At 24.5% G+C, this 10,307-nt stretch overlaps 3 protein-coding genes across 5 annotated transcripts in view; 2 read left to right on the top strand and 1 right to left on the bottom strand.

Annotated features, from left to right (window-relative positions):
- LOC122501985 (blood vessel epicardial substance-like) overlaps positions 1-9,829 on the bottom strand; it is a 187,111-nt gene extending 177,282 nt beyond the window's left edge. For all 3 annotated transcript variants that reach the window (XM_043611806.1, XM_043611808.1, XM_043611809.1), the window contains exons 1-2: positions 9,700-9,829; positions 8,245-8,431 (exon numbers count right to left, since the gene is read on the bottom strand). The gene's annotated coding sequence lies outside the window, so the exon portion shown is untranslated. The remainder of the gene's footprint in view (positions 1-8,244; positions 8,432-9,699) is intronic.
- Positions 41-3,729, top strand: LOC122502059 (esterase FE4-like). The gene is made up of 7 exons (XM_043611926.1): positions 41-857; positions 1,179-1,335; positions 1,460-1,799; positions 1,884-2,243; positions 2,440-2,600; positions 2,727-3,037; positions 3,561-3,729. The coding sequence occupies exons 1-7, from the start codon at positions 679-681 to the stop codon at positions 3,727-3,729; spliced, it is 1,677 nt and encodes a 558-aa protein (XP_043467861.1). The 5' UTR covers positions 41-678.
- Positions 4,369-8,178, top strand: LOC122501987 (juvenile hormone esterase-like). The gene is made up of 7 exons (XM_043611811.1): positions 4,369-4,494; positions 5,013-5,164; positions 5,690-6,001; positions 6,324-6,683; positions 6,769-6,929; positions 7,175-7,488; positions 7,724-8,178. The coding sequence occupies exons 2-7, from the start codon at positions 5,089-5,091 to the stop codon at positions 7,920-7,922; spliced, it is 1,422 nt and encodes a 473-aa protein (XP_043467746.1). The 5' UTR covers positions 4,369-4,494; positions 5,013-5,088; the 3' UTR covers positions 7,923-8,178.
- Positions 9,830-10,307: the final 478 nt, after the last annotated feature.

Here is a 10,307-nt window from a genome sequence, read left to right as displayed (position 1 = left end):
AAAAATTGAATTTAATAGTGCAAAGGATATTAAACTAATCATTTTTTAAAAATTTTAAACGAAAATAATTGCAATTTTTATTATTCGAACCGAGTCACGCCTGAATTAATTCGAATAATCGAGGTTGCACTGTAAATGCAAATAATTCGACACTATTTTTAATGTTCGTTTGTTTGTTCAAATGTAATAGAATTTCGTGATTGAGTCAAATATGCGTAATTGTGAAAGCCCCTCTTTACGTGCTTATACGAGAGTGGAGAGAATATTCAAGAGTATTTGGAAACTAATCTGACCATGAAATTAAGAAAAACATCTGTAAAGATTGTCAAAATTTTTCTAAGATCAAGGTTTAAAGTTTCATAACCAGTTCAATGTCAGTCGACGTACATATTTAATAAAAAAATAAGAAAAAAATACAGTCTGTACGATAGTCTTCTAAAAGTAACATCTAAGAGAGAATAGTCTGCAAAAAAAATTGTTTCCTAAATTTTCATTGTTTTTCGCTAAGATTATTTGGAAATTATTGTTTTTCTAAAAAGACAGCCATTGTTGGTTGTTTAGCATATAGAGAAAAAAAATTTATTTATTAAAATTATTTTTTAAAATTTATTTAAGAATAATATTATTATTGAATAAATATTATTATATTATTTAAGAATAATATTCTCGATAAACGAAATGTTAAATCAAATCTTATTATTGCTCTGCTTATTAAGCCCGACGGTATTAAATTCACAACCACTAGTGCAAACATCTCAAGGAATTCTTCTTGGAACAACAGAAATATCCAGAAATGGTAGAGATTATTCCGCATTTCTTGGTGTTCCATACGGACAACCTCCGGTTGGAATTTTAAGGTAAGATTGGAAACTTACTAACAAATTTCGAAAAAATCAACAGTTTTGAAAATTTGTGAAAAAAGTTCTGCAATAATAAACGCAAACAAATGGAATTTGCATGAATCTGAACCAACATTTTTCTAATGGATATTATTTTACTAGTAAACAATTTTGAGTTAGTAAAAAGACTAGTAAAAATTCTGAATAAACACAAGAAAAGTTTCAGATTCTAATTTTTTCCCTCAAGTAACAAATTAATTGAACAAAGCTTTGCAGAACAAACTAGCAGAAAATTGTTGTGCTATCTGAGTACTGATAATCCTTAATTATAAAAATTAGGTTCCAAAATCCTTTACCAGCAGCAAAATGGAAAGGAATACGAAGAGCAAAATCATTTGGAAGTGCATGTGTACACAGAATATTTGGAAGAACATTTGGAAAGGAAGACTGTTTATTTCTAAACATTTACACCCCAATTACTGAATTTCAACAAATGGTAACATTTGATTTTTTGAAATGTATTTTGTTAGCTTTTCCTGAAGAGCATTTCGCAACAAGTTATCGTAATTTAAACTTTCCAAAAAATTTAGAGAACATTTTAACGAAAATACTTTTTCCAGTACTCAAACACATCTAACGAAAATTTATTACCAGTAATGGTATACATACATGGGGGATCATTCTTCTTTGGATCTGGCAATGATTACAAAGCCAATTACCTTTTGGACAAGAATATCGTTTTTGTAACGGTCAATTATAGATTGGGAATTTTTGGTTTCTTATCCACTGGCGATTCAGCAGCTTCAGGCAATTACGGAATGAAGGATCAAGTTCTGGCTTTAAAATGGATTCAAAAGAATATTAAATTTTTCGGTGGCGATCCAAATCGTGTTACAATTTTTGGTCTAAGCTCGGGAGCTTCATGTGTTCACCTTCTTGCTCTTAGCAAAGCAAGCAATGGTAAAAAAAATTAATTCTAATACGAGAAACATAAACTGCATAAAATTTAAACTCCGTACAATTAGGAGATCTTTTTAATTTTAGGTCTTTTTCAACAATATATTATGAAAAGTGGTACAGCACTACCAGCCTGGTCCTATCGAGACAGTAGAGAAATTTATCAAACTGTTAAAAAAGTTGCTAAATTTGTCGACTGTCCCACAACATCAACAAAAAATCTAATCAACTGTTTTCGAAATAAAGATCCAGAAACTCTACTATTTTGGTGCGATATAGTTGGAATATTTATTCATGTTGCCGAAATGGCATGGGTACCAACAAACGAACCAAAAAACGAGCCAAACGCATTTTTAACCGACACTCCACAAAATTTAATGAAAGAAATGAAAGATTTACCGTTCATTAGTGGCGTTGTTGGTAACGAAGCAGTTTTTATTACAAATGGTAAACAAGCCATTAAGATAAGAAAAAAAGCTGGTCATAATTTATTTATATATTTAACAAATAAAAAACATTCTGTCATCTTCTATTAAAAACAAAATAAATATAACTTTATATTGCTAACTTTAAAGATTTTAAAACATTTTCGATATTTTTTCGGTATTAAAAAAATGAATATAATTAAAATTTATTCCTTCAGTTTTCTACGCAATTGATCCTGCCTACAATATTATGAGCAAATTTATGAAAAAATTATTTATCGATGATGCCGTTTATATAAGAGGGGCAAACAAAAATTTTCCAGCTAATTTAGATAAGTTCTATTTTAATAGCTCACATCAATCTATCAAAAAGCGACAGGTAATTAGAGAAAGGGAAATTTTTTGATTCTTTAATTTTTAAATTCTGTTAATCAAAGACAATAAATTTTTTTTTTTTAAAATAGCAAAAGTCTTGATTGTACTTTACAAAAAAAATTTGTTTCAGGATTTGGACACTTACACAAACATAATTACAGACGGAATTTTCTTTTATCCAGAAATGAAAATGTTGGATCAAATAGCTCCTAGAATGAAAAATCCTACCTATTTTTATCATTTTATATATCGTGGTGAAACTTCAATTCTTTCTAATTTAATATCTAATGAAAACTTTGGCGCTGGTCATGGTGGTGACTTAATATTTTATTTCCCATTAACTTATTTGGTAGTTAATAGAACAGATATACATTTTACTGATGAAGAACGAATGATAAGTAAATTAATGGTTGACCTGTGGACATCATTTGCCACCAATGGGTAATATTTGCTAAGAATTATTTAACAAAATAGTAAAAATTTACTCAAGGAAAAAGTTTATTTCAAATTGATTATTTAATTAATTAAATTTTTAAATCGTTAAAATTTATTTTTAGACGAAGAAAAATTTTTATTTAAAGTTGTTTCTTGTATTTACTTGACGACCAAAAAAGAAGAATTTTATAAAAAATTTTTAAATAATTAATTTCTTTCAATTAATTTTATGCAAATTCTAATTTAAATAATTGAATTCCTAAGAAATTTGTATTATTCGTGAAAAGAATTGAATTCGTATGAAGATTTTTACAATAAATTTTTTAAATAATTGAATTTTTTTGCCAAATTTGATGAAAATAATTAAATTTGGAATATTTTTTATTGAAAATAATTGAATCGTTTTAAAGAATTTGATTATAATTTTTGAAAATAGTTTTTTTAATTCTAAATTTTTTCTGAAGTGAATTACAGAAATAATTTCTGTACAACAAAGAACCATTAACTAATAGTTATTTTTTTAACCTAGAAAACCAACATCAAAATATTTGAATCCACCAAATTTATGGAAACCCTACAACAGCAAAAAAAATCCCTATTTACAAATTGGCGAAGAAAGTGACAATAGGAAACCATCAGTAAAACTAACAAACAACTTTTTACCAGAAAGAATGAATTTTTGGAGAGAACATTTTTAAGATTATAAATGTTTTATCTCTACTGTAATATTAATAAATTATTGCTTTTCTCTAGAATCTAAAAATCCTAATGATAATAATAATAATAATCCTAATATTCTAGAATAAAAATCCTAATTTTTGTTAAAAGTTCGTTTCGCCTTATTTGAAAAACAACTTAATTCTCTGGAACTTTACATAAATTGTCTATCATTATATTGTAAATAGTTTTTATCGCAAGAATTGTAATTGTTGACACAAAACACATTTCTCTTTGTTTAAAAACAAAACTTGAATTTTTCATATTTGTCTAGTTTTTTTTAATCAGGCTTTGTAGATATTGTTAACTATCATTTCTCCAAGAGTGGGAAATTTTTTTAACTTTAATACTATAATATTACTTTTTTTACACTTCTACCTTTAGCAATTTCAAGTTTTTTTTCATTTTTCACGAACATAAGAATTTTTTATTTTAATTTTAACTAAATTTCAAATTTTTCACGTATTTTTAATTACATGATTTATTTATGTCCAATTTTTTGCATTTCTTTTGAATTTAGATATTAAATCAAAATTGCGATAATTTAATTTAAAAATATTAAATATGTATTTTTATATAAAATTATTCTTTCTATACATTTTGAGAATCTTACTTATAAATACAGAACCATTAGTGCAAATAAAACAAGGAGTATTGAATGGAATTTATAAACAATCAAGAAATGGGCAAAATTATTCAGCATTTATTGGAATACCTTATGCGCAACCGCCAATTAATGAACTAAGGTAATTTAGAATTCTTTCTTTTTTGTAAAATAAATGTAATAAAACATTCAAAAATAGTTTTAATTTTTAAATTACAACTCCTAGAGATAAAAAAAATTATTTAACTCAAATATAATGATTACTCGTTTGTTATCAAATAAATATTTATTCAAATCAAATAATTTTTATTTAAATATTAATGCAAATCAAATAACTTTTATTTAAATATTTTTTATTTAAATTTTTATTTAAAATTCAAATCAATAATTATTTGAACCAATAATTTCAGTATTTGAAGCAAAGACCGTTTGATTGACTTCAAAAAACATAATTTTAACCAAAAATATCAGTATTTTGAATCAAATAGATACCATTAAAACTTAAATAAAAATTATTTGATACAAATAAATATTTATTTGGATAATAGACAAGTTATCGTTTATTTAAATCAAATTTTTCTTATAAAAACTTTATGCTATCAATTATTTTAAAAATTTTTATTTTTCGACATTAAAATTGAAATAATGAAAAACTTTCAGATTTTCAGCACCAAAACCAGCAGAAAATTGGGATAGCATAAGATCTGCTAAAAAATTTGGAAATATTTGCCCTCAAATGGAAAATAAAACATTACTTGGAAATGAAGACTGCCTATTTTTAAATGTTTATACACCGTTTCTCAATTTTAAATCTCAATTTGTAAATAATATCAAAGAATTGCATTTAATCAAGAAATTATTTTAAATCTAATTTTTTTAATTCTTTATTTAAGCCAGTTTTTTCAAAATATAATTAAATGTTTTTAGTCAATATAAAATGATAATTAATTCAAATAGTGAAATGATTGTTTAAAATACAATTTATTTGGTTTAAGTAAAAATTATTTGATTCAAGTAAATATTTATTTGACAATAGACAAAATCTGAATTTGTTTATTTGCAAATAAAATTAATTTCTTTAGTAATTACTAAACTTATTGTTTCCAATATACAATTTATTTGATTTAAATAAAAATTGTCTGATTCAAGTATAAATATTTGACAATAGACAAAATCTGAAATTGATTATTTGCGAAAAAAATTAATTTCTCGCAGTGTTAATTTAAAAATCATAACTATTGTAATATTTTTTTGATTAAAAATTAAAAATCTTTTCTAATTTCCTCAAAATAATTTTTTAATAATATATATTAAATGTCAGACAAAAAATGATTTACTCCCAGTGATGTTTTGGATTCATGGAGGATATTTTACAAGAGGATCGAGTAACTCCTACACTGCAAGATATTTCTTGGATAAAAAAATTATTTTAGTAACAATTAACTATCGATTGGGCATTTTTGGATTTTTATCAACTGGCGATTTAACAGCACCAGGAAATTTTGGATTAAAAGATCAAGTCCTAGCTTTAAAATGGGTTCAAGAAAATATCAAATCATTCGGTGGCGATCCGAAGCGAGTGACAATTTTTGGTCAAAGTGCAGGTGGTGTGAGCGTTAATCTTCTCGCATTATCGAGAGTAACTCATGGTAAATTTAAAAAAATTTAATTTCATAAAAATTAATTGCAGTTTCATAAATTATAAAATATTCAATCTTTGATAATTTCAAAAAATCTAAATTCTCAATTCTCAAAAGAGAATTAAAATAACAAAATTTGTTCGGAAAGAAGAAAATAAAACTAAAACAATATTCGTTAAAATATTTATTTTAACAAATATTGTTTTTATTTATTTTTTTTTTTTTAATATTTATAAAAAAATATTCGTTAAAATTGTATTGAATTTAAAAAAAGAAGATAAGTAGAATCAAGAAATTTTAATTTTATAACAGGAAATATGTATAAAAACAGGTCTTTTTCATCAATACATAATCGAAAGTGGCAGTGCTCTATGCCCGTGGGCTTATCAGAAAAAGAATAGTATGGTCGAGCATTTAAGTGATATTAAAACACTTGTGAATTGTTCTTTTAACACGTCGGAAAAAATTATCGATTGTTTGCGAGAAAAAAATGTCAGTGAATTACTGAGTACAAAGACTATTTTCAATTATATGTCACGAATAGCAAAACTCACTTGGACACCTACTGAAGAAAATGATAATAATAAAGATGCCATTATAACAGACGATCCGAAAAATTTAATCCATGAAATGAAGGATTTACCATATATAGTTGGAGTTAATGTAAACGAGGGATTGCTTGTCACTGGCAGTAAGTACTCCAAATAAATAAATAAACAAGTAAAAACAAAAAATTAAATTTCCATATTTTAAAAAAAATTATATTTTCATTTCAGTGTTCTATTCCAATTATTTTCTATTTAATATTCTCAAATTATTGCACGCAAAACTGATTGGATTTGTAGCTAGTCATTATTTTGGTGCGAATGACAATAAAAAATTTATTGACTTAGTGAATCAATTTTATTTCAACAACACTTTCGATGATGAATTAAAGGTACCTTGGGATAAAATAAATGTCCGCAATTTTTTTTACCTCAAAGTAATAATTCTGAATTAAATTTTAAAGTCCTGTCACTTATTACCCCACTGCTACTATAATTGCCCCATTTGACGGTATATTTTTCTTTTTTAATTATGTTAATTATTATTAATTATTAAAAATAAATTTTTATTGAATATTTTTCAATGCAATGAAGAATTGAACATCAATAATTTGTAATTGCAATTATATTTCCACAGTATTTAAGAGCAATAACAAATTTCGTCACCGATGGATTTTTTATCTATCCAACATTAAAAATGTTACAAAAAGTATCGCCTCATATGAAGAATTTAAATTACGCCTACGTTTTTGGCTATCGAGGTGAATTTAGTACGACAATGTCAATTACTGATGACAATAGAAATATCGGCGTTAATCATATGGACGAACTCATATATTTATTTCCAATAAAATTTATTTCGCCCAAATTAAAGGACAAAATTTTAACTGGACCTGATTTTTTTATAAGTGAAGTAATGGTGAATCTTTGGACATCGTTTGCAATAACAGGGTGAGAATTAAATATAAAAAAAACAAAATTTACTTTTGAGGGTAATTAAATTTTTTTTTAAACATTAAATTTTAAATTTCGAATTTTTATCTATAAAAGTTCGAACTTCTCTTTTTAAAAAAACTTGTTACTATTTAACTATTCATTTCAATGTTTATATTTCGAATTTTTATTTTTATTATAGTATTTTATTTACCAAATAATTAAATAATTCATATTTATTAAAATATTTCAGAAAACCAAAGGCAGAAGAATTGAAAAATCCCGAAATTTGGAAGCCGTACACTACTCTAAATAATAGATATCTTCAAATTGGAAATATACGAAATAATACAGATCCTAGAATTATATTATCAACTTCAATACTTCCAAATCGTTTTAAATTTTGGACAAATCATTGCCCGATGTCATTAAAGGAAAACAAATACACTTAGAAATTATATTTCCTACTGCTGAACAATTTTTTATAATATAGTTCGTAATTTTATATTAATTAAATCTTCGAGATTTAATTTGATAAGATTTAAACATATCAAATATAAGAAAATAAAGTTCTTTTTTTCAATAATTATTCTCTTTAGAAAAATAATTAGAAATTAAAAACTTAATGTTTCATTGATTTAACGTTCAATTTAATATTTAGACATAGAATATCTAAGCTCACGTTTTTAGGTGAATAATAAGATACTAAAAATAAAAATAATAGTAATTAAATAAATTAGATAAAAAGAGTTTAAATACCTGAAAAAAACTAACCTTTTGTTTTGTTGAACCGCAGTTTTCTAATTGTCTTCAAACTTGCGCACTGACTCGAAAATTAAAAATTACACTTTAAAATAAACTTTTCTATAAAAAAATTCCAATAATCGCTTTTCACAATATTATTTAAAAAAAACCTCATCCGTTAGTCGAATATTTTATTTCTTGAAGTTATAAAACTCATCTGTAACATAAAATGAAAAACGAATATAAATTTTAAAAAACCTTTTTTATTAATTTGATTAAGAATAAAAATTCCGATATAGACAATCGGAACAAAAATTAGTCCAAAATGGCAATTTCTTATTTTAAAAAAAAATGTTGAAATTTAAATACATTTTAGTGAAAGAGTAGAGAATTTAATTTATAACATTTTTAACAATTTAAAGTTGCGAATAAAAATTACAATTTTTTGTCAATAAGAAACAATTTAGGTAACATAACCTAAAATTTATTAACATAAATAATTCGTATTGACGAGAAATTGCAATTTTTATTCAAAAGCAACTTTTAATTGTTTAACTTTAAATTTTGAAAATTAAATTAATTACCCTTTCACTAAACCTTCATTATGCAAACTTTTGTTTTGATTTTCCTTCAGATTCTTCCTTAAATTATTTATTTTGTATTTTAAATGTTTTTGATAATTATTTATTTTATTTTGATATTATTATTAAATTTCTTGTATTTTTTTTATACCAATTTAATTAAATACTTAATAATGTTGAATCTATTTTATTAATTCCCAATTCAGAATTTCAATTCACTGACTGCGTTTTATTATTATTATCATAACCTCAAAAAAAAAATTCTTTTCAATATTCTTTCGCACTTTTCGAAAATCTATAGAGAACAAATGCAAATATTTTTCTCACTCTGAGGCAACATAAAAATATTCACAAGAAATATTTAATGTTACCTTAAAGTACGAGCAAAATAATTATTAGAATTTGTCCCCTTCAACGCCTTCAACAAAGTTCTTGACAATTGCACAAAAATATTATCGACATGAACAAAAAAAAAATGTTTTTTGAGGTTATGATAATAATTGAAACTCTATGCAATAAGGGATTACGCATCGTGCATTTAACATAGCACATATCCACTTATTGTATACGTACGCCTTCAATAATTGATTACATTGATCGATCAGATCAATCCGATCAATCATTCACACACAAACCTATAATCTTCGCTTTAAAATATGTTGTCAATATTCTTTGCAAAATTACATGTTTTGGCGCCATTTTCTCCTCTTATCGTAGTTACCCGACCCCACCCACCCTCTCCAAATACTATACGTGGTTTAATAAACGGCCCCCAATAATCAATAATGTGAAAAAAACGAAAATTTCAATCGTATTTTGTTACAATAATATACAATATAGTGAAAAATTATAGAAATATAATCAGATCAGAGAAAACAAAAAAAAGTAAAGGAAAATTTTATACCTTTTCTTCTACTTCATATTTCAAACAAATACTGACTTTCTTCATTAAATTATTCATCAATTCGATGCATCGTCAATCAAATAAATGATTCATCACAGATTTTTCATAATTATGGAAAACTATATCGAAGATTAATACGAATACGGAGAGTAAAAGTTTTTCACTTGTGACGCCGTCAGACGCCATTACTCAATATGGCTGAAACCATGCTTGCCAACCTGAAATAAAAAAAAAACTCTGCGTTCGTAAAATGAACGCTACTGCGCATGGCGCGAAATTTGAAATTCATTAATACAAAATTATTGATTTAAATAATATAACTTTTCATAAAAATAACAAATAATAATAATTAATAAAATAATAATAGTAATAATATTGATTATAATAATAATAAACAATAATAAAATAAAACACTGCGCATGGCGCGAAATTTAAAATCAGTAAACAAGGAAACAAGGAAAACGGATTTAAATACAAACTAAAATAATAATAATAATAATAATAATAATAATAATAATAATAATAATAATAATAATAATAATAAGAAAAATAGAAAATAACAATAATTATAAAAAACTTTTGTTAATAATTAAACGTTTGAATACAAT

The sequence above is a fragment of the Leptopilina heterotoma genome, unplaced genomic scaffold, assembly GCF_015476425.1.
Source record: "Leptopilina heterotoma isolate Lh14 unplaced genomic scaffold, ASM1547642v1 Lhet_22, whole genome shotgun sequence".
Taxonomy (NCBI): Eukaryota; Metazoa; Arthropoda; class Insecta; order Hymenoptera; family Figitidae; genus Leptopilina; species Leptopilina heterotoma.
This window is presented reverse-complemented; position numbering and strand designations above follow the sequence as displayed.

Bases quoted from the DNA above. Each gene is read 5' to 3' on its own strand.
- LOC122502059 (XM_043611926.1), top strand. From the start codon at position 679: ATGTTAAATCAAATCTTATTATTGCTCTGCTTATTAAGCCCGACGGTA. The intron at 2,244-2,439 runs GTAAACAAGCCA...TTATTCCTTCAG, and splicing joins AGCAGTTTTTATTACAAATG to TTTTCTACGCAATTGATCCT. The intron at 2,601-2,726 runs GTAATTAGAGAA...AATTTGTTTCAG, and splicing joins AATCTATCAAAAAGCGACAG to GATTTGGACACTTACACAAA.
- LOC122501987 (XM_043611811.1), top strand. From the start codon at position 5,089: ATGGAAAATAAAACATTACTTGGAAATGAAGACTGCCTATTTTTAAAT. The intron at 6,002-6,323 runs GTAAATTTAAAA...GTATAAAAACAG, and splicing joins ATTATCGAGAGTAACTCATG to GTCTTTTTCATCAATACATA. The intron at 6,684-6,768 runs GTAAGTACTCCA...TTTTCATTTCAG, and splicing joins GGGATTGCTTGTCACTGGCA to TGTTCTATTCCAATTATTTT.